The sequence below is a fragment of the Elephas maximus genome, chromosome 26 (assembly GCF_024166365.1).
Source record: "Elephas maximus indicus isolate mEleMax1 chromosome 26, mEleMax1 primary haplotype, whole genome shotgun sequence".
NCBI lineage: Eukaryota > Metazoa > Chordata > Mammalia > Proboscidea > Elephantidae > Elephas > Elephas maximus.
In genome coordinates this window covers 6,809,692-6,834,915 of record NC_064844.1, presented here as the reverse complement: position 1 = coordinate 6,834,915, position 25,224 = coordinate 6,809,692, and the positions used below count along the sequence as shown (strand labels likewise).

Here is a 25,224-nt window from a genome sequence, read left to right as displayed (position 1 = left end):
GCTGATGGTTGCCAACTCTGTAAAAACCACTGAATTGCACACGTTAAATGGGTGAATTGCGTCTCACATGCAACTACAGCACCAATTTCTCACTTATCAGGATAACTTGTTCAATGGCTTCTCCCCCTTGACTCTAGGTTCTAACAGGACAAGGACCTTGCACATCGTATGCAGAAGACATTTGTGCAGGCGTGTGAATGTACAAATATCTGAATCAACGTCTCAACAAATTACCCATTTTCTATGAGAACTGCTGAGGTTTATAAAAACATTTCTTATTAAGGAGGTGTTTACAAACATTTCTTACTATGACCAATACCAGCTGCTATCAAGTTTTTTTACCCAAGTCGATTTTGACTCATGGTGACCCCGTGTGTTTCGGAGCAGAACTGAACTTCACAGGGTTTTCAACAGCTGTGACCTTTTGGAAACAAACTGCCAGGACTTTCTTCTGAGGTGCCTCTTGGTGGGTTCAAACTACCAACCTTTTGGTTAGCAGCCAAGTGCCCAATCATTTGTGCTACACAGTACTCAAATTAGGACTGTGGCTGTCCCTGAAGTATAACCTAATCCTGCCAAAGATGTATTATACAAGGTTACTGCTACGCATGCTTTATTTCATCATCTCCTTCTATCCAATTATATATTACTCTAACAAGGCAACACGGTATTTTATTACTGAAAATTTAATGTACAGACTTGGTGTATGTAATTCAACCCCTGGCCCACACTAAAACTACAAGAAGCTTCAAAAATAAGATTTCAATATTGAGGCTTCAGAAAGGGTGGCAAACAATTTAACAGTCTTCAAGATTTTAAAATAGAAACAATCCACCAAGTTTATAAAACCTTGGTGAAATGCTGCAAAACAATGTACTGCCATATTGGTAGCAACACAGAATCTTTTTCTCCCCCTCTGAGATCAAGTAAAGTTTTTTTGAGAATTTTTTAAAAATTCTAAACTGATTCTGAAAGAAACAAAAATTTATCTCCCTAACTTAAAAAAAAAAAAAAAAAAAAAAGTCACATTTAAAGTTAACAGCCAAGCATTAAAATAATTCACTAACGACGCCGCCTTTAAAAACATGCAATTCTAATGTCAGGAGAGGGAACTGCACGATAAGAACCTCAGGAAACATCCTCTGACAGAGCCTGCACAGTGAGATTATGAACGATGAGCACGAGAAGACGAAAAAAAGAACAAATTCTTTAAAAATGTCTCTCATCAACTTGCTATGTTAGTCCAAATACTAAAAAGAATTAAGAAGGTAAAAATGTTAAAACAGACCACTACACACATAACGGCTAAAACTTAAAAAAACACAATGCCAAGTGCTGGTGGGGATGTAAAACTACTTGAACTCTCATACGCTGCTGGAGGGAAAACATAAGTCCAGCCATTCTGGAAACAGTTTGGCAACATGAAGGTGAACAGCACTTACCACAGGACCCTGCATGCTACTCCTCTCTAGTTACTCCAGGACACGGAAAACATTTGTCCCTCACAAAGACCTGCACGCTCTTGGTTATAGCAGCTTTATTTATAATTCAGTACAATGGCATGCTACCCACCAATACAAAGGAACAAAGTCGGTGGTTCGCTGACGCTGATGCTAATAGGCCATCAGAGACCACTGTGAAATTTTCAGGGGTTTTATGCGCTGGTGTGAGTGGCTTGGCTTAATATAGGCCATTGTGGGACTATTTACCTAATGTTACAAATCAGGGCTTTTTTTTTTTTTTTGGAAAGCATGTTGTTAAAACACTTATCAGTACATCAATGAACAAACTACTAATACATATGACAACTTGGTGAATCTCAAAAGCATTCTGCTAAGTGAAAGAAGAAACAGAAAGACAAAACTACGAGTAGAAATTGACTCCACGGGAATGAGTTTGGCTTTGGTTTTCGGTATAGAGATATGAATCAGACCGATGGTTACAGGGTTAGGTCATAGGAGCAGGGCAGGAAGGAGTTTTTTGAAGTGAAGGAAATGTTCAACATCTTGATTGTGGTGGCCATCACCTTATTGTATACATTTGTCAAAAACTTTAATACATGTAAATTAAGATCAATAAACCTGACTTAAAAAAATGGGTGCACTATAATGGTATGCTAATTATACCTCAATAAAGCTGCTAAGAAACAAAGCAGTTGTACATAATTCAGAGTTAGGTTGCACTGATAACTGATCTGAGACTCTGATGCAGAAATGCCTTTGGCCTTTTCTCTTTCTCCCCCAGGGAAATTTCACTGACATTTCCAAGGGAAACTTTCCTCCCTTAAGATAACATGAAACCAAAAGTCTAGCATAATTCCAATAACCAGAAGGACAAAAACTGATGAAGATTGTCAAAATGAGTCAGTGTACCATTTAATCTAGTCTTTTGGTTAAAATACCTAGAAATACAGATATGAAAAAACCGTAAGTGACAAAATAGATGTATCATAAAACCTTAGTCATTCCGACCAAACGGAAGAAAATAAGGGCCTGAATACCGCAGAGTATTAACAAACTATTTCTAAATAAATCTACCACAGACTTCTACTTCTAGCATCAAAGACCACTCAATATACAAAAGCAAAATAAAATGCACACAAAAACACCTCTAGCCTGAAAAAGAAAGAAAGAAAGAAAAAATGTATCATTAAAAAAAAGTCTTTTAAAATTTTTAACTGAGCTCAAAAGAAAGTAGCCATATAATTATCAGGTAGAGATAAAAGAGGAAACAAAAAATTTTTTTTTGAACCCTGCAAAGGAAGACAAGGAAAAATCGATCTTTCTTGGCTTTGGAGGGGACTGAAGAGGTTATTTTCTAAATGATTTGTAGTAATGTGGTCCTAGTAAAAAAAAATATATGAGCACACACCTATTTCACACACACACACAACTGTACAGAAAAAGATCCAGAATTACATATACTCAGGTGTTAACAGTGGTGAATTGCGTCCCCCAAAAAGATACGCTGAAGTCCTAACCCCTGGTAAGCTGTGAATGGGACCTTATCTGAAACAGGGTGTTTGCCAATGTAATCAAGTTAAGATGAGGTCTTACTATAACAGGACAGAGATTTAGACACAGAGAAGACAGAGGCAAGGACACATGACGAGGAGGCAGAGATCAGAGTGATGCAGCTGCAAGGCAAGAAACGCCAAGGGTTGCCAGCTACTTCCTTTTGAGCTCAGTTAAAAATTTCTAAAGTTTTTTTTTTAAGTATACAACATTTTTGGATTTCTTTCTTTCTTTCTTTTTAGGCCAGAAGTGTTTCTGTGTGTGACAGAAGCTAGGAAGAGGCAAGGGACAAATTCTTCTCTGGGGTCTTCAGAGGGAACGCGACACTGCTGATGCCTTGATTTTGAACTGCTAGCCTCCAGAACAGTGAGAAAATAAATTTCTGTTGTTTTAAATGACCCAGTTTGTGGTAATTTGTGACAGCAGCCCCAGGAAGCCAATACAAATAGTGATAGCCCCAAATGGTTTTTCCTCTAATATTCTACAGTGTACAAGCGTTGCACCTAAAGTAATACAGAGTTAGTTAAAATAAATTAAAAAACTAAACGGGCTCCTGGGTTGGTTGTACAAAAGGAAATGAATCCTCTCTGAAGGAATACATCCTTGGCTCAGACCCCAAAGAATCCCCACAGATAAAATGGCAAAAAAATGAAAACACGCATGCCCTCCGCCACTGCTGCTGCCATAAGAGCGAACAGACACAAACAGCAGATCCCAATCAGGTTTCAGATTCTGGATTTCTCAGATAGAAAATCTGAAATAAAAAGTGTTTACAAATTCTGAAGAAATAAAGGAGGCAATTAAAAGAGTGATTAATAAAGAAAATGAAAAGGTAGATGTAAAGAGAACCAAATGGAACTTCTAGAAATGAAAAATGTAATTGCTGAGAGTCAAAGCTCAATCAATGGGTTAAAACAGAATATTTAATACAGATGAGGGGCAAATTTGTAAACCAGAGAGACAGTCCTGAAAAAAAATAAATAAAACTCAGAATGCATGGTCATCTAAGGTGTAACTATTGGTCTCTTCCCGTCTGCAACAAAGGAGAATGAAGAAAACCCAAGACACAAGGAAGCACTTAGCCCACAGGAACCACAGCTTCCACTAGCCTGAGACCAGAAGAACTAGATGGTGCCCAGCTACCACTGCCAACTGCTCTGACCAGGAACACAACAGAAAGTCCCGGTTAGGGTGGGAGAAAAACTGAGAACAAAATTCAAATTCATAAAAAAAGACCGGACTTACTGGTCTGACAGAGACCAGGAGAACCACCAAGACTATGTCCTAAGACATCCTTCTAAAGTTGAACTGAAGCCATGCCCAGAGATCACCTATGAGCCAAATAATATACAAAACCAAACCAAACCCGTTGTCATCAAGTCAATTCCAATTCACAGCAAACCAACAAGACAGAGCAGAACTGCCCCATAGTTTCCAAAGAGCACCTGGTGGATCTGAACTGCCAACCTTTTGGTTAGCAGCCATAGCACCTAACCACTACGCCACAAGGGTTTCCAAATAATATACAGGCCTACACAACAAACAGTAACACTTATAAGAAACGGGCTCCTTAGAACAATCAGCTATACAAGACAAAAAGGGCAACATGTGCCCAAAAGCAAAGGTTAGAAGGCAGGAAGGGCAGGGAAACCAGACAAATGGAAACAGAGAACCCAGGGTGGAAATGGGCAGTGCTGATACATTCTGTGAATTGCAACCAAGGTCACAGAATAATGTGTATATGAATTATTGAATGGGAAACTAATTTACTATGTAAACTTTCACCTAAAGCCCAATAAAATGCTGAAAAAAAAAACTCAGAATGTAACAGAGATTGATAATATAAAAGGAAGTTTAATAAAATGGAGGCTAGAACAAGAAAGTCTACTATATATCTAACAGAAATATCTGAAGGATATCGGATTAACAGGATAAGAAAGAGAAAATATTAGAAGAGGCATACTAAAAGCAGCCAAAAGAGAAAAAAGAACAATAAATTAAATACTAACAAAAATCAGACTGATAGCTGACTTATTCAAAGCAAAAAGAAATCCAGAGATCCACCCAATCCAGAGATAGACGCATAAAATCTTCAAAGCACTGAGAGAAAAACAATTGTTAATTGAGAAATGCACATCCAGCAAAATTATCTTTTAAGGACAAGGGTGAAATAAAAGCATTTTCAGATAAATAAATATTGAAAAACTTCATTATCAACAAAAAAAACCCATTGCCGTCGAGTCGCTTCCAAATCACAGTGACCCTACGGGGCAGAGTGGAACTGCCCCCATAGAGTTTCCAAGGAGCGCCTGGTGGATTCAAACTGCCCATCTTTTGGTTAGCAACTGTAGCACTTAACCACTACCACCAGGGTTTCCTACAAGCCCTCTCTAAATCTATGAAGAATGTACTTCCAGAAGAAAGAAAAATGATTACAAAGGAACATCTGAGATACAAGAGAAAACCATGAGTAGGAAGGAGAAAAGAAAACTTGTAGCTTTATCTAAAGAAACACTGATTTTACTTACTCAATGGTACTTTTAATATTTAATTTATACTGTTAACAAAAAAAAGAACTAAAATACAAGTAAGAATAGCTTTTAAGTCATCAGGAAGAATGACCAGCATTAAAGCATTCTCAAGTCAAAGTATTAATCCAGAAATTGATGAAGATACTGATTAATTTTGGCCTTTACTAAGTTAAATACAGAGCCGTGCTGGCGCAGCGATTAAGAGCTTGGCTGCTAACCAAAAAGTCGGCAGTTGGAATCCACTGGTCACTACTTGGAAAGCCAATGGGGCAGTTTTACTCAAGGTATAATTTCTAGAGTGGCCTCTAAATAAACAGAAGTAAATTTAAAGTAGCAGACAAAAAAAGGTTTCCAAACCCAGGAGAGAGTCACTAGGTAACTACCATAAATGTTTCAATTCTCAAAAAAGACAACAATTTTAAAGTCACTGCACCCCATAACACAGCTTCAAAATATATAAAGGAAAACTTGACAAATCTATCGTCATCATGGGAGGTTTCAACCCATCTTTCTCAAAAATTGATTGCTCAATAACAAAATTAATGAGGATGCAAAAGATCTGAACAATATAATTAACAAACGAGCTCGCTCTAACTCTGCGCCCAGACGACTGGAGAATGCATGTTCTTCAAGCTCACCTGGAACTTTATGGAAACTGCCAGTACACTAGGCCAGGACAGGTAATAATTAACAAATACCAAAGAAACAGTACCATGCAGACCATATTATTCCATCGAGGATCAAAAACAAAAAAAAACCCTTGAAAAACAGCACGTATTTATAAACTTGAAAGCATACTTTTAAAAAATTCATAAATGAAATAAGAGGTCATAGCAGAAATTAGAAAATACTTAAACATTAAAGAAATACAACATAACAAAATTTGTACAACAGAGCTATAGGGATTCTTAGAGGTAAATTAACGGCCTTAAAAATACTCATATTTAAAAAGTAAAATTTACATCCATTTTAAGCTAAAAAAAACTGAATAAAAAGTATACCCTTTAAAGGCATAATTCAAGTATGTTAACAAAGTGCAAGTCTCCTGAAGCTGGGAACTGGCTTGAAAAAAGATAAAAGACAAGAATGCTTGCTTGTATCTAATACCTCGTAGGAAATTATCTATTCTGTTTATGGCTCTATCTCAGCAAACGGACCAGTGGTGGTGGCTGTGTGCTGTCAAGCCCACTCCGACTCATAGCGACCCTACAGGACAGAGTAGAACCGCCCCGTAGCGCTTCCAAGGCTGTGATCTTTACGGAAGCGGACTGCCACGTCTTTCTCCTGTGGAGCGGCTGGGGGGTTCAATCCACCGACCTTTCGGTTAGCAGTTGAGCGCTTAACCACTGTGCCACCAGGGCTCCTTAATGGACTAGTACCTGGCACATAATAAGCATTTAATATTTGTTAGATGATCGATACTAAGTAACATAAAAAACGTAAATAAGTAGTTATTAAAATACGAGATTAAAAAACAAAGCTCTTACCTGGTAATAAAATTTTATCTGTCTCACCAAAATGGACAGATTATGAATTCTAAGTGAGGCATCATTGTTGACTTTTTTATTTACTCTCTGACTCTCCAATTTAGGATTACTGTAAGAAATAAAAAAAAATTTTTTTTAACTAAAATTACACTGAAAAATACCTATCAACTTATTCAAAGTTAGACAATGGAAATTAACCATATTAATATTTCTTTCTCTGAACAGGTTGTGCATTCATCTCCACAGAGATGATCTAAAAGGAGAGACAATTAGTGTGATGTGTACTCTAGGTTTCTGATGAACACAGGCGCATCTGATATTCCTGACTGACCGCTGTCCAGGTGATGCCGATTCATGCAATCCCATGAATGTCAGAGTAGAACTATGCTCCGTACGGTTCCCAATAGCTGATTTTTTTGAAGTGGACTGCCAGGCCTTTCTTCTAAGGTGCCTCTAGTTGGACTCAAAACTTCCACCTTTCAGTTATGAGCTGAGTGCTTTAACCATTTGCATCACCCAGGAACGCTGAGGCAGTGGCAAAATAAACGTGAAATTTAAGCCACATGTTCTCATTTTGTCTTTCCATATTCCAGGGATGAATCACCTCATTTCTTTTGAATATATACTTTTATCACCCAAAATAAATCCATTTTAGTCAAGAATTTAAAATATGGACTAATAATCAATGTATGTGCTTCCTCCTTACAGGGTAGTGGGGACAGTATTTGAGCAGGGAGTATCCCAGGGAACTGAAGAAACAATGAGACAGGTGACGGGGTTAATATTTTTTTCTCGGGTAAACTCTGTCACTGAATGAAGGCAAAAGGCTAAATGATTCTAAGGCAGCATAAACTGTAGAAGAATGATAGTCAAGCTACAGTTAGAACCAGGAAGTTCAAGTAAAAGTGTGGCTACCAGAACAGATGGGTAAATTGGGGCCAGAACACAAGTAGGTATGAGCTAGTTCCTCACCTGGGCAAAGAGGTCAGGCTAGAAAAAGGCACTGCTAAGTGAAATGGCAGACAATAAATCAAGAGGTCCCAGGTGTGTTCATGACTGCTGAGGTGCTGCTGTTCCCAGACCCTCTCAGGCGACACATACAAGGAAACACATACACATACTGAAATCCCTGAGTTCACATCAATACCTCTAATGACAATCCAACCACAATGTTCATTCTAGTTCTTCCTTCCCAAGTTTGGAATTCCTTTCTCTGACGTGAGAAACCTTGTTCCCATTATTCCTAATGAATTTACTTATTTGATTAACCCCCTGTGTGTAAGCAGTCTAATATCACTGGTATGCCTCACAAATCCCTCAGCCCATGTGAAAGCCGTCCTCACCCATCTCGACACCTCACACCAGGGCATCCCTACATCCTCCTCACCCCCATTCACACTCTGACTGCCCATGCTGGACCTCCCCTCCTCCACAGCATCCTCTGCACCTGGCTCGGATTCTGACACCCCACACCTGCCTGCCCCAGACCCTGCAAGGATGCCTTCCTCAACCATCTTCCCGCTTCTACTTCTGATTCTTCTCCTTTAACGTATGAATGCAGTGTATTACTGTTACACTTAATACTGAACCTATTCACTCCACCAGCCCTACCACATGACATAAGCACTCTTCCCTCTTTTTGTACAAAAATTCTACCACAGTCCTTTTAATATTTCACGGCCTTTACGACTTACTTTCTCGTTAGACTGTAAACTCATTGAGAGCAGGGACCATTTCTTATTCATATTTATCTCCAATAACGAGTATATTTACTGGCACAAATGTAGTTTGAATAAATAGACAAGAATAAATAATCTGGACCTAAACATAGTGTTTTAAAAACAGTTGCTTTTTAACAAGAGCTATGAGATGACATTCTCCAAGCTAACCATCCACTTGGCAGTCTGGAATAGCTACTCCTTGCTAAGATCTGTGTCCAAGGATCGGCTGAGTTCACAGAGCCCTATACTACAACTGCGGGTCTGTAGCACACGTACACGTACACGGCGCTGAGGCAGGCTACGCCAAGCTGTGGCTGATTTATGCTTAATGGAAGGGAAATAACGACTCAAGTCAGAATCCTAGAACAGCCCAAGGCAAATGAGAGTCTAAACAGGAAAGTGGGTTTCTGAGGTAAAAGCTCCAACCAGAATTATTTACGACAGCAAGGAGACGATATCGCAGAAGTCAGATACGTATGTCATGGCAGACAAAGACAAACTGCACCATGGCCAGGAAGCCATGGCTAAAAACCCGAAAAGCTGAAGGGAAAGCCTTCTTTCATGTAATCAACTCTGGTGCACTTGTAGTCAGTAAACTAACGAATACTTTTACTCCTTAATGTATGTAAAATCGAGTTTTATCAAGTATACTCGTAACTGGGGAGGACTGAGTAGGAACAATTCTAGCAACAGAAATGTTAGGTATACCTACAAAAAGCAAACAAACCAGCAGCCACTGAGTTGATCCAGCCAAGAGCGACCCTACAGGACAGAGTACAACTGCCCCAGTTTCCAGGGCTGTAAATCTTTACGGAAGCAGACTGACACACCTTTCTCCCTCAGAGCAGAGCTGGTGGGTTTGAACCCCCCACCTTTCAGTTGGAAGCCACTGCTGTGCCACCAGGGCTCTTTGGTATACCTACAGTTATATAAATTTCACTGGCAATCATGGACATTCAATAAATAGCTTTCCTCTCTAGTCGTCATCTCCCGTCTTTTTGTTTCTATTTTCTTTACATTTGAATCCCTTTACAAACCTCACCCGTGACTATCTCTTATCCATACCCTGACAGCATCTAGACCTAGGAAAGCCTTCAGAGATTACGGAATTTCACTACAAGTCACAAAATTGAAGTCCAGAACAGTAACTCGCCCAGGATCCTGCGGTTTCTTCCTTTAATCTCTCTCGGCCTTTCTGTTACAGGATCATTCAGGAAAGTAAAAAAAGACAATAGAAAAAGGTTTCAGCAATGTTATCTATAAAATCCATGTGTGCAATGGATTTTTACAATACAATAAATCACTGTTACTGTATTGTTTGAAGATATTCTCTAGTCTGTTTTCAGAGTAAGGAATCAAACTTAAGGAGATTAATTTCCTTTTCCCCTTAGTTCATTACAGCGATATTACAAATCTAGTTATTTAAGTCTGACAACAAATATTTAAGAAAGATTTCAATATTACTACTAAAAATGTATACAAAATTTTAAAAAAGCTGCACACACAGTGCAAGCCCATCATCAAACGACTTGATATACAATTTGGATTGTAATTTGGGACACCTCATATTCTAATAAATGTGATTTCATTCCTACTTGGACAAGTTTTATAATGTAAATATTATCTTTATCCCTGACACAGAGTTGTTACTGTATTTCTGTGTTAAGGTGATATTTGTTTTTTAAATAAAGTCTAAAATTTTCTTTTTAAATTTTATGTCCAACATTGCTCACATGATTATCTTGAAATTTACTCAGTCGCCAGGAAGAAAGCACCTCTAAGAATTAGCAAGTTTTCAGACTTTAGAATTATTGTTTGCTCAAAATTTTTTTTTTTAAAACGCATGTTAAAATAACTATTTATAAGCTTTCTAGTAGGTTTTTTTCATCCTTTGAGAAAGACTGTTTTTGACAACTGATACAATTCTGAGTATAAAAAGCATTTAGTTTTTACAACTAAGGATATTAGAAATTATTTCAGGAATCTAAGAAAAAATGGAAAACTCACTTTAGATAAGCTAGAGAAGGTATTTCAAGAAAAAAATTGCAGAAAAAGTACTTCAACACCTAAAATTTCATATTCAGTAAGAATCTTAGAGCTGGGGGGGGGGAATGGAAGTTTTCTGCATCCTTTTATAAAACTGTGGTGCTTTGCAGGTCTCTTTGCTATGACTACTTGAGACTCGGGGAATTCTCTTATCTGGAAGGACTCATTAGAAAACCTGACAGAGTGGTGGAGCTCTGTGGTGGAACAGGGTAATACGCAGGCACTCGAAGCCTCTGGTTTCAGTTCCTAATCTCCACTGGACCTACCTGAGAGTTATTTTAATATGCAAACAGAACTGGAAATTTCCTAACTTGTTTAGAATCTCTGGCTATTACCTCATAGTCTATGATCCTAAAAGTTCTGGACTTGGAGACCAGGATAACCCCTAAGGACTCTAGGTCTGGATCCAGACAGCAATAAACTTTCAATTACAGGACTTGGGTTTCCTGTTTGATGCATTCGTAATTTGTGTTAGGGCCATATCGACATATGCTAGGACCATGGAAAACAGGCCCTTTGGCCCCAAGGATTAGATTTCTTTATGTGGGATGGACTGCTCCCAAGTGACACTGCCTGAAAAGTCCTGAGCTTCACCTCCATGAAAACAGCTGAATACTTAAGGTTTATTAAAAATTATGTAAGTGCAAAAATCAAGGCAATTGGTAACTTCAGGAAAACAATTAAAAAAAAAGAAAAGAAAATGTAATAATGCACACTGCCTGGCTTGGTAGTGAACACTATGTAGTTCTAATAATGTAAACAGTGACTACTAGTGAAACTAAACTTATGATAAATACATCAAGAGGACACAGTTAAGAATAAGGTTGGGGGCACAAAAAAAGCTAAAATATCATCTACTATTATCAGGAAGCCAACAGATAATGTCTGAAATGGATAAATCAAAAAATACCAGGGTAGGCATATTATCACTATGTATGGAGCTAAATAACAGAAGAAACGGCTAAAAGAAGTAAACAGTTTTTACTCTGGAGACCTGTACTGATGTGGGGAAGGACAGAGCAGAGGACTGCTGCTTTCCACTATGAACCTTTTTTGGTATTAACTAATCCTTTTAATCATGTAAAACATTTTTTAAAGAGAAAAACACCCACAAAAATATTTTGATTCACGAGGCCTGTCAATTTTATTAACTCCTAAGGAAAAATGTTAGTAATTGTGTCTGACTGTTACTCAGCTGAAGCACGTTTAATAAGGCTATGCATGTTTCAATCCCAAACGCAACGGATTCAGAGTCATAAAACATTTGTGAGATTAAACATAAACACACAAGAAAATAAAACAATATAAAAACAGCTTCTGTAAAAAATGTATTTTTTGTAAAGATAGAAAGCACTACCATTGCTTTGTGTATTTTAAGGTTTATTTCTTACACAATAAAAATAACAGTACACTAATTTAGGTGGTGTAGTGGTTAAGTGCTACGGCTGCTAACCAAAGGGTCGGCAGTTCAAATCCACCAGGCGCTCCTTGGAAACTCTACGGGGCAGTTCTACTCTGTCCTGTAGAGTCGCTGTAAGTCGGAATCGACTTGACGGCAGTGGGAACTTAAACTGGGTTTAGTATGACTTACAGAATTTTCTAAAAAAAATCTGTAGCCTATTGAGTACTCTAAATAGTCTGCCTTTCACTCATGTTTAATATTTAAAATGCTAAACAAACATTAATTCAGAGAGAGACTGGGGGAAGTTATCACAAATTCAGATGGAGTCATAATTAATGAGGTTTTGATTAGGCTTTTTTAAAAGCATACCTTTTTTAAGAATGTATTTTTGGAAAGATCTTTTTCTAAATTAAAAAATGAGCTATTGCATGATACACGTGCTACATGTGAGCAGATACCTTTCTAATCATACATAGCTGTTTCCAAGGCAACACAATCTCAAATCAAGCATTTCCTTTTATAAGATGAAAAATAAAAACGCTTTAGTGGCAAATAGCCTAGCAATATACCTCAAATCTGTCCAGTCAGAAATGAAATGCAGCATGGCAGTAAAAGAGGGCCTCAAGCAATCTCACATTTATAAACGACCTAATTATGACAAGCTGCATTAATTTCAACTAAAATAGTAAACAGACTATAGTATTATCTACCCTTGCATACAGTAAATTTTTAGAGGAAAAGTCGGTATTTTTGCAACACTAATACTGTAAGATTTGGTCCCTGAACAATCAAGGACTATGTCTTTACTTACTTATTGACTAATATCTACGAGAAACAGAAATCTGATAGTTTTAATGGTTCCAAGCAATTCTACCCAGACTGCAAACCTGTTGTGTGTCCTCTTGGACCATCTGTTCAGTGTTGGTGCTTAACAACTACATGTGCTCATATTTTTTATCATGCCACTCTGACTTAAAACTAGTTCATATAATTTTTTTTTTTTTTTAGTTTTTGAGATATTCTATTGTGGTAACTTGTAACTATGTAACACTTGCAAATCACTGTGAAACTTCTGAAATAACTAAGTAATATGAACATTTACTTTAGGGAAAAAACTTAACTCAGTTAAATACTATCACCATTATGGGTTATCTATCCAAATAATTATTTTAGTCTCAAATATAATCAGGAAAATGAGTGGCTTAAAAAAAAAAAAAAAAAAGGCATCCCTCTGACTTAATTTCTCCCCTTTCTCACAAATACCACCATTGTGCATGACAGCTAACAACAGAAGCTAATATTCACAAAATCTATGTACCAATAACTGAACCATCATTCTTGGAGAAGTATGTGACACATAATTTTCACAGAGATTATTACAGTCATGGTCCCTTTCATGTATTTATTCTTATAATTTTAGACACATCAAGTCACCTCTTCAAAAATTAAAGAAGTATCTATCTATGACGTTTTCTAGCTAGCCCTCATTAAAATGCCAAGATTGAGCTAGCAATACAGCATGATGGTCACTGATCTAACAGATAGAAACAATGCTTTAATTTAAAAATTGCAAAAAGACACACAAATAATCACAATACACTTAACTTAGATTTTATCTAACTGGATAAAACGGCTAAAGACCTAATTTTTATTTCTTAGAATGGCCTAGGCTCCATCATGAGCCCTTCAAATATTAGGCATCAATTTTCTGACTTTTTGGTTTCACCACTCCTTTTCACTCTTAAAAATTACTGAGGACTCCAAAGATCTTCTGTTAAAGACGTTTTGTTTATCTTTTCTTTCTAATTCTCACTGTATTAGAAACTAAAATTAATATTTTAAAATTATCTAAAATTAACAAACTCATTGAATGTTAACATAAAAAGCATTTTTTATGATAACTATCTTTTCCAAAACAGAAAAAATTTTAGTGGGGTGCAATATTCTTTAACATCTTGGTAAATCTCCTCAATGTCAACCTTAACAGATGACAGCTGAGTGTTTAAATCTGCTTCTGCATTCAGTGTGTTGTGTTACGTTTTTCTCCTGAAGTACATGAAGAAAAATCTAACCTCACATAAATACATAATTAGAATATTTTAATAGCCCTTTCAGATAATTATTGATATTCTTCTTTGACATGACCAGAATTCAGTATGTAGGACTTTTTAAAAGGTTAGTTGCAATATGGAATCTAAAAGCATATCAATGAACTTTTCTTACTCTGTTACACAGTAAAATCCACTGGTCTATCTGGTATGCTGTCAGGGCCTTTTTACATATTTACAATTTTTAACACTGTCCACTGGTCATTTTGAAAAATTGGATCACTGAATTATACAGAGGTTCCAAATGTTGGCATGTTTTGTTATTCAATATGAGAAAAACCATATTCATTAATATCACCTCCAATCCTCACCAGAGAAGTCTTCGAGCACTGAGGAGTTGCCCAGCTCATGTTAGCTGATAAAAGTTTCCTTTAAGTCACTTCTGAATAACCATAGTTTGTCTGCCAGTCGTTCTTTCAAGTAAAAATAGTGTTTCACAAAAGAAACTTGCAACTCAAAAAAAAAAAGGAAATCATACATTTCTCCTTGAGGCATTCATCACACTTCATTATGCAACAGAAATGCTTCACGCATACTTTCCACTTCATCCCACAGAACATTAAAAAGATGTGCACTCAGGGTCAAGGCTTAAAATAGCTTCTACTGCTTCATCCAGGGCATTTTCACGTGAAACTCTTTTTTTTTTTAGCTGCAAGTGAATAGCTGTGACGAGTGGAGTGACTGTCAGTGTAACTGGGCACCACTTCCTGATTCATGCTGAGGTGCCTGCACTTCCACCCACCTTTGCTTCTGCACAATCAGGGCTTTGTAAATACAAACAAGCAAATCATATCTTAGTATCATTATGAAAATAATTTTGACCTCCCAAAGTCCCCTGAAAAAGTCTCTGGGATCCTCTCCCCAGCCCCCCAGCCCCCATCGGTTGCCAGCACTTTGAGATCTACTATATTGGGCAAATCAGTTCCCGTTCTTGGCATGGAAACCTGGGCAAGGACTTGGTATTATGCTAATCAGTGTCTTCAAAAAGGAACAGAACCTCCATTTATATATGGTGGTCAGCCACACGGCCGGCGACGAAAATAAAGGAAGGCTGTCTACACAACCGAGGGGCATCACCACTGACTTGTGACGGAACCTTTACCTACTGTCCTTAAACCTAAGACCGGGTCATGGAGGTTTGTTTTCATCAGTATTCCAGGGCGGTATTTGCTCCAGATTCAGTCAGTCCTGGAGACTCCAGGGCTGACGTGTAGTTAGCTATTTCCTTCGATCAGCGACAGATCTAACTACTGTGGCTTTCACTCTCATACTATCAAGTCAACAGAGCAAGGGTTTTTAACCTGTGGTCCTTAAACCCTCCTGGGTAATTAAAAGAGTTCACCTGATTAGTTACTAGTGATCAGTATCACTGTCATTTTTTGAGAAGTAATAAAGCCCTCTAAAATGGGGAAAACTTTCAAGAGTATTTTCCAAAGTACAATCTCTTCTAATGAATGAACTAAAACGTCACGGTTGTTAGCTGTTGTCAAGTTGGCTCCAACTCACGGAGACCCACGTAAGACAGAATTAAACGTCACCCAGTCCTGTGCTATCTTCACAATCGTTGGTATGTCCAGGTCCAACGTGGCTGCCAGTGTGCATTCTGAGTGCCTTCTGACAGAGGCTCATCGTCCAGCACTGTATCAGACAATATTCAGTTGTGATCCACAGGGTTTTCATTGGCTAATTTTCAGAAGTAGATCCCCAGAACCTCCTCGCTCCTCTGTTGTAGTCTGGAAGCTCTGCTGAAACCTGTCCATCATGGGTGACTCTGAAATACCAGTGGCATACCTTGCAGCATCACAGCAACACACAAGCAAACTGACAGGTAGTGGAATGAACTAAAATAAACATGTACTTACAGAAATGTATCTCAGGGAAGAAATTTTTTAATTGGATTAAGAAAATGTTTTATCTTTTCATTGTTTTCTCTAATATTAAAAAAAAAAAGCCCCCCCATAGGACAACTCTAAGAATATAAATTCCTATTAAGTAACAGTAGAATAAGATTACCACAATATTGGTCTTATCTGCCCTTTTCAGTATACCCAAATCATACATACACTGTGCTCTTTTCCCCAAGCTGCTTCCCTAGCCTGAGTTCTAACTTCCTCCACATATAGGTTTCCCCAACTATCCATACCTCCAGAGGCAGAAGCTAACTTCTAAATGGTAGCCCAAACCAAGCCAACTCCACGGCCATCAAGTCGATTCTAACTCATAGTGACCCTACACGACAGAGTAGAACTGCCCCATGGGGTTTCCAAGGAGCGCCTGGTGGGTGTGAACTGCAGACCTTTTGGTTAGCAGCTGACCTCTTAACCACTGTGCCACCAGCTCTCCTCTAAATGGTAAGGGTCCCCTATTCTATCCATACTAACACACACACACACTTACACTCAGAAGAAACATAAAACCCATACGTAAACTTTAAAAAGAACAACAAAGCTAACAACCAGAGATTAGTTTTCAAACAAATGCCTGACATCACCATTCACTATGACTCGTCTCAGTCAGTGTATGTCTTCAACACCTAACATGAAGTTATGTTTAAAACCATGTGAGATACCATAAGATTCTTAATCTTCACATGTATATTCTATCTCTTAAGGTGGAAACACAGTGCAACTCATTTAGAAAGATTTTAAATAAAGAGTTAGAGAAAGTAAGTTAATCTTCCAATGTGGGAAAACGTCATTCTCCTTGAACATTCACGTTAATTGAGATTTTACTGTAGTTGAGGATTTTTTTAACCAGTCTTGGTAAAAACGGGTCTCTGTTGGTCTTTCTCCACAATTCCTCATCTTGCACAACCATACAGTAATCCAGGTCTTAATCCAGGACTAGAACCCAACACCTAAAAGGAAACCATCTTTCTTGTTACTTTACTACCAAGGAAAAGAACATAGCCGCGTTGTCAAGGATAATGTGACGTTCAAATATTTTTCTGGCCTTCACTAGAAAAGTCATACTAAAAATATACCATTTTTTAAAAATTTCCTGAAGAGCTATTAGATATTTCACAAAGTATGATTTTTAATACAAAGATTACATTAATATAAAAGTTATAAACAATTACCAGTCTTCTTCCTTCCCCGCTATTCTTTAATTATAGCACCATTAAAATTAGCTATTTATTCTGTAACTGACTAGTTTTTTATTTAATTCAAAATACCTATTTCTATCTCTAGGGGTAATCAAGAGATCACAACATCTTAAGAAATGAAGAAGTTCCATCTCACTTCAGTTACCTTCATTCTTACTCTATTCTACCCACCCATAGCATGCTCTAACTTTGGCCCTAATCACCATTCAAAATGGGACACCTGTCAGCCAAAATCTCAAATTCTGAAAGCCTCTCTACTCAGCTTCATATCTTTTACTTACTTACTCGCTCACTCACTCACTCCTGCTAAGCATACTCTTCATCCTTATTGCAACCTCCAGTCTGTCAGTCTCCTCCTGATGATACTGGCTTTCCTCCCCATTTTAATGCTCACACTTGAAGAATCTCTAGGACATTCTATCTCCCACCCCACACCTACTTACCAATCCTCAACTCTGAATAAACCCCAATCTTTCTGTCAGCTTCTGAGCTGCTAAGTACTACTGGTTAAATTACTCAACTATGCTGACTGGCTCCTCTACAAGTGGGGTCTTCAAATCTCAGGTAAGTTTAGCCATCAAACTCTGCATGACAATATTTATATTCATCTGTAACTGCCTCTCTTTGTGATTTCCTCCCTCAAACACCCAGCCTTTTAATTGCTGCTGTTTCCTAGGGCCTGTCATTGGCCCTCTTCTGATTTTTTTTTTTCCTGGCACCATGTCCTTAGTTTCCATTACAAACTTAAAAGCTAATTCTCCTATCTCTATCTTAGGCCTTTCTCCTCAGCTCCAGACCTATGGATATCCACCTGCCTACAAGATGTCTCCACCAGATATTCCAAAATTAACTCAGAACTTGTTTCCTACACTTCCTTCAACCTTTCATCCTGTAATGTCTTACTAAGGGCACTACCATTCACTGTTTATTCAAGTAAAACCTTGGTAGTCATCCTAGACTTAAACCCCTTTTTCTCTCAATATCCATATCAAATTGGTAACCAAGCCCCATCATTTCAACATTCTTATCCTGTCTTCCATAATGCCTCTTCTGTATCACTGCACTTCCTATCTCTGTTCTGGCACTTGTCATTTATAGCTTAGATTATGGCCATAACCAAATCCAGACCAATTCTTCCAAAATGCAAACACTTGAGGGTGGGTCCAAGATGGCGGAGTAGTCAGACGCTTCCGGTGATCCCTCTTACAACAAAGACCTGAAGAAACAAGTGAAACGATTATACTTATGACAAGCTAGGAGCCCTGAACATTAAAGGAAAAGTCAGAAAACAGACTGAGGGGCAGGAGGAGGGAGAGACGGTTCAGAAGCCAAGATGAGTTGCCAGACCTGAATCGCTGAGCACCCTCAGGCACCACTCCCTGGAAAGACCTCAGCAGGCCTGGCAGTAGAGTTCCAGACACAGTTTCCTCAGGAACAAAGAGCAAGCTGCACAGCCTACTCACACCTCCGGAACCAGAAAAGAATGGCACTCATGGCAAAAGCTAAGTACTTGGGTATATTTGACCATGGCCCCAGCCCCCAAGCCAACTTCAGTGGCTAGTCTATTTCCCTGGGCCTTAGACAGGCTCTGCTGTGCGTCCTGAGCCATTCCCCTGGCCCTGGAGAAGGAATAAATTCACAATTGAGGGAAAAGATAATCTGTCAACTTCCACTAGCCTGGGGAGCTCAGGACAGAAGCAGCTCCTGTCCGGGCATAAACGGTCCGTGGACTGGGAATACCTGTCCCCCCTGCATGGACCCATGTGGGCCCATTTCAGGAGAATAGGCCCTTGCTGGCAGACTGTAACTGTTTCAGCTGTGTAGTGGAGAGGTGGGTGTTTGATGTTTGACACTGCTTTGCCTATTAACCAGGGTCCTCGCCTACCCACATCAGGGGCCTAAGGACTGGTGGCTCCACTCAGATCACCCAGCCACCCATGACAAGGGTCCAAGGATAACTGGTACCTCCCAGCCCCTACAACCAAACGCATTGGGTGCCCATGGTCTGGCTGCAGAACCCACCCACCTCTGCACTCTAGGGAACAGGGACACACTTTCCTCACAGACATTTGGGGGACAGATGTCAGCTCCTTGCCTTGTTCAGAGTGTGATTCCCTGCTGCAACCAGATACCTGTACCTACACCAATCACCCCTGCCCCTCTAAGACTGCAGGACAGAGCCTGTACCACACACTTGATGACCAACTCCCTGGGCACCTGAGCTGAAAGGACTCCTAGGCTCATATACCTGGTAACAGCTCTAGCCATCTGATGATAGGATGTTAGAGCTTCAAAGGCGCAAATAAGCAAGCTAGCTCATTTAAGCAGCCTATTTGGGCATATCAAAACAAAACAAAGCAAGAAACCAGGATACAGTAAGCAAACCTAAAATAAACCAATACAATAACTTATAGATGGCTCGGAGACAATAGTCAATATCAAATCACATAAAAAGGCAGACCATGATCACTTCAACAAGCTCTCAGAACAAAGAATCAAGGAATCTTCAGGATGAAGGTGCCTTCCTGGAATTACAGATGCAGAATACAAAAGATTAATATACAGGACTCTTCAAGACATCAGGAAGGAGATCAGGCAAAATGCAGAACAAGCCAAGGAACACAGATAAAGCAGGTGAAGAAATTAAAAAGATTATTCAAGAACATAATGAAAAATTTAATAAGCTGCAAGCATTCACAGAGAGACAGCAATTAGAAATTCAGAAGATTAACAATAAAATTACAGAATTAGACAACCCAATAAAAAGTCAGAGGAGCAAAATTGAGGAAGTGGAAGGCAGAATTAGTGAGACTGAAGATAAAACGCTCGGCACCAATATACTCGAAGAAAAATCAGATAAAAGAATTTTAAAAAATGAAGAAACCTTAAGAATCATGTGGGACTCTATCAAGAGAAATAACCTACGAGTGACTGGAGTGCCAGAACAGGGAGGGATAACAGAAAATACAGACAGAATTGTTGAATATTTGTTGGCAGAAAACTTCCCTGATATTGTGAAAGATGAGAAGATATCTATCCAAGATGCTCATCAAAGTCCACACTAGGTAGATCTCAAAAGGAAGTCACCAAAACATATTATAATCAAACCCGCCAACACCAAAGAAAAAGAATTTTAAGAGCAGCTAGGGATAAACAAAGTCATCTACAAGGAGGAGTCTAAGAATAAGCTCAGACTACTCGGCAGAAACCATGCAGGCAAGAAGGCAATGGAATGACTTATATAAAGCACTGAAGGAAAAAATTGCCACCCAAGAATCATATATCCAGCAAAACTGTCTCTCAAATATGAAGGCAAACTTAGGACATTTGCAGATAAAATGCAAACACCATGTGTTCAAATTCCTTCTGTGAATTTCTAGAGCCTACATTATTGTTTTTCAAGCTTGAGTAAGGTAGTGACACTTTTTAAAGAAACAAAATTATCGAGGAGTCCACGGACCCCGTCTGAGAAAGTAGCTTTAAGAAAGTAGTCTTAACCTATGAAAAAATATTCCAACTGAGAATTACCACTACAAATGAATTTTATTATTACCTCTGGAAAAAAATTTAATTGGTAACAATGAAAACAAAAATTAAAGTACTCACAAGGAGCCCTGGTGGCACAATGGTTAAGTGCTTGGCTACTAACCAAAAGGTTGCGGTTTGAGCCCACCAGCAGCTCTGTGGGGGAAAAGACCTGGCAACCTGCTCCTGTAAAGATTATAGCCTAGAAAACCCTGTGGGGCAGAAAGACCATACCTTACTCTGTCATATAGCATGGCTATGAGTTGGAATCAACTCAATGGTGCACAACAACACAAAGTATTTGCAGGCCCCCAAGAGTATCTGTGGACCCAGTTTAAGAAACACTACTGTACAGGAAACAATACAATCTTCTTCGCATGGGATACAAAGCCTTCCCTGATCTGTTCCTCCTTGCCCATTTCTCTTCACGTGCATTTCCCACGTGCAACCTAGCATACAATCTCTGCTTCAACCAGATAAAATACTGCACAGTTCCTGGATTCAACCATATTTACTTACATATTCATGCCTTCATTCATGCTATTTCCTTTACCTAAAATGTCCTTCCTTCCACTCCCCCTATTCACCCTGATTATTCCTAGTCAACTTTCATGTCCCAGCTCATATGTTACCTCCTTCAAGAAGACTTTCCAAAGTGTAAATAATCACTCCCATCTTTCTGCCAACACGATACCAAAATATAATTCCACTACTCAGCACATATGTTGCTGTTGTTAGGTGCTGTCAAGTTGGTTCCTACTCATAGCAACCCTATGTACAACAGAACAAAACCCTGCCGGGTCCTGCCCCACCTTTACAATCATTGTTATACTTGAGCCCATTGGTGCAGCCATTGTGTCAATCCATCTCATTGAGGGTCTTCCTCTTTTTCACTGACCCTCTACTTTACCAAGCATGATGTCCTTCTCCAGGGATCGGTCCCTCCTGATAACACATCTGAAGTACTGAGACAAAATACACATGTAAACAAACTACAGTGTATATACCACACTGCAATTTGTTTACAAACTCTTCTCCCTTATTAGCAGGCAAGGGCCATACCTTATTTAGCACCATATCCCAGAACCCAGCAGAGAGAAACTACTCACTGAATGAACTGATCTTTGAATGAATCATCCCCTCCTCCCTCTCAAAATACTGCCTTTAGATCCTGCCAAGAGGGGTCTCTGCCCTGAACCCCACTCTAGCCCTCCTCAGGCCATATTCCTCTCCACTGGGCATGGAATCCATGGAAACAAGGGGATGGACTCACACTCCCCATCTCCCTTCTAGATGACATGCGAGTACCTGAGATTCCGGCATTTCTTCCCAAAGGCCCCTAAGTCAGTTGAGGGCCTGCACAGGCCTCTTCTCCAGGTCTGTCCTTCTGAAGGTAGACTCTGCTACACATATGGACACCTTGGGCCAAAGCGCAGGTGTTTGGGGGAAGGAGCACCAGAGTTTAGATCTTGGGCATGCAGGCTGGAACGTTCACAAGCACGCATCTGAGACCCCCGTGTGGTGCCAGACTGAGTTAGGAATTGAGGGAGGAGGTGAGGCTCCACCACATTCTGGTATTAAATGAAATTTATGAATTCTAAATTCCATAAATTCTAAATTTGAACCTTCCCTTTTGAGTCATTATGAATGTATGTTCATCAAGATAAAAGGACAGAACATAACAATTTGTTAGCTTGGTTTATAATTTTAAATACTTAGGTATACATGGTAAATGAATGCTTGCTCTGGGCTCCACCAATTACAGGGGCAGGGCTCTTTTCAGAGTAAAGTTGATGAGTTTCATCAACCCAGTTTTATTAACTAGTAAAATAGGGCTAGGGTAGCATAGGAACAGAATCAGGACTCAAGATAATATTATTTTCCAGTTTCAGTAACTGGTTAAACAATACATTAAGTAACAGATCCAGGATTTAAACTTGTAATTCTTAAGTCCATGTTTTTTCCCCCTCAATACCATACTGGCTTTCTAAAAGCAGTCAGTTTACTAACGACTAAATTGAATACTAGGTCAAAAAAAACAACAACAAACCCGTTGCTGCTGAGTTGATTCCAACTCACAGCAACCCAAAAGAACTGCCTGATAGAGTTTCTAAGGAGCAGCTGGTGGATGTGAACTGCTGACCTTCTGGTTAATAGCCAAGCTCTTAACCAATATACCACCAAGGCTCCTTTTACTCTTTTGGTAAAATCTTTTGATGAGTCCATGGAACAATCTTGATATCACTCTATACATAATGTTTCAATATTTAGAAATCATATTTGAGATTTTACCTGGTATTAAGAGATGTCCATCTACTAGAAAACCAGGTATTTTTTACTGTAGCATTATTCACAATAGCAAAACAATGGAAACAACCTAAGTGCCAGTCAATGGTTAAACAGATACACAACTTGTGGTACATACTTACAATGGAATACTATACAAGGATAAAGAATAATGATGAGTCAGTGAAATATAACATAGATGAATCTGGAAGGCATTATACTGAGTGAAATGAGTTAAACACAGGAAGGCAATTACTGCATCATACTACTTTTATAAAAAGCCAAGAACAGGTATATACACAGAATGCAACTTTGATGGTTACCAGGGAAGGGAGGGGGAGGAAGGGGGAATCATTTACTACATACGTTAATTCTGGTGATGGGAAAGGCAATACACAATATGGGGGAAGTCAGCACAACGTGACCAAGATAAATGAAGACACTGAGAGGTATGCAAGAGCAAAGGACAACTACAGTAAATGCTGTAACAGACACAATTTTGCAACAACAGTAATAAAAAGCAAAAAACACGAGTGGTTACATAGGTAGATACGTATGCTACACAGGTGTGGGAAGGCGTATTGGAAGTACATGTGCATGTATGTATTTGTGGGCATATGTATACACATTTTTGTATGTCCTGCACATATATTCACACATATAATAAAGCACACGGAAGCAGGGTTATGGATACTGCCTAGGCATATCCAAACACCTCATGGGATTAATTTACTGGGTTTGAAGGCTCAGGAACAACTATGAAGAGTCTCATGGGACAACTATGTAATTGGTATAACTTCATAAAGATAATGTTCTACATCCTAGTTTAGTGAGTAGTATCTGGGTCTTAAAGCTTGTGAATGACCATCTAAGATACACCTAGCTCCATCTGGAGCAAAGGAGCATGAAGGAAACCAAAGACTCAAGAAATTAGTCCACAGGACTAACGGTCCACACAAACCTTGGGGTTATCTAGCCAGAGACCAGAACAACTAGATGGTGCTCAGCTACCACTACTGGCCGTTCTAACCAGGGACATAATAGAAAGTCCCAGTTAGAATGCAAGAAAAATGTAGAACAAAAGCCAAATTCATAAAAAAGACCAGACTTACTGGACTGATAGAGACTAGAAGAACCCCTGAGGCTATCGCCTGAAGATACCCTTTTAATGTGGAATTGAAGCTACTCTTGGAGGTCCCTTTCAGTCAAATAATGGACTGGCCTATAAAATAAACACCCATGAGGAATGTGCTCCTTTAAACAATCAACTCTACAACACCAAACAATCAACATTTACACAAAAGCAAAGAAGACAAGGCAAGGAGGGGCAGGGAAACCGGATGGATGGAAACTGGGCAGGTAAGACGGAAACAGTGAGACCGCCAACACACTGTGGGGATTACAGCCAATGTCACAGAACAGCATGTATATAAATTGCTGAATGAGAATCCAATTTGCTGTGTAAACTTTCACCTAAAATATTGAAGAAAAAAAAAAAAAAAGATTGTTTCATTGATCCTAAAAGAAAGTCAACTAGTTTCCTTCTGAAAGGGTAGAGTTAGGAATTGGCCTTCCTTTCCATCTATTCCATAAGGACTATAGTTTCCAATAATTAATACATATTACAGAGAGAAATTTGTTTTAAAAAAAAAAACTCCCATATGTAGCAACTAGTCCACTTGTTCTTAACCTAGCTTCACATCACTTTCTATAGTTTAACTAGATGAGTCATAGCAGACAATCGCTGTGGACTGTTCTTGAAGACAACAGTCCAACGTGAAGACACCAGTCCTCTATGGACAAAAATCTCAACATGTTGGACACCATCAGGAAAGTTACTGAAAACTAAACTGAAAGCACTGTTTACTCAAGTAACATAAAAAAGCCATGAATCATGACATGGAGTTCTTACCACCTCATCAACTCAAGGGAGACATAACACAGGGGGGAAAATACTCAATAAACGTAATTAAAACAAGTAAGAGGATAGAGGGAGGA

General features: G+C 38.9%; 1 protein-coding gene across 9 annotated transcripts in view; it reads right to left on the bottom strand.

Annotated features, from left to right (window-relative positions):
* CCDC88A (coiled-coil domain containing 88A) overlaps positions 1-25,224 on the bottom strand; it is a 129,738-nt gene that overhangs the window by 95,828 nt on the left and 8,686 nt on the right. For all 9 annotated transcript variants that reach the window (XM_049870559.1, XM_049870561.1, XM_049870562.1 and 6 more), the window contains exon 3: positions 7,033-7,141. In XM_049870559.1, coding sequence (XP_049726516.1) covers positions 7,033-7,141 — 109 coding nt within the window. The remainder of the gene's footprint in view (positions 1-7,032; positions 7,142-25,224) is intronic.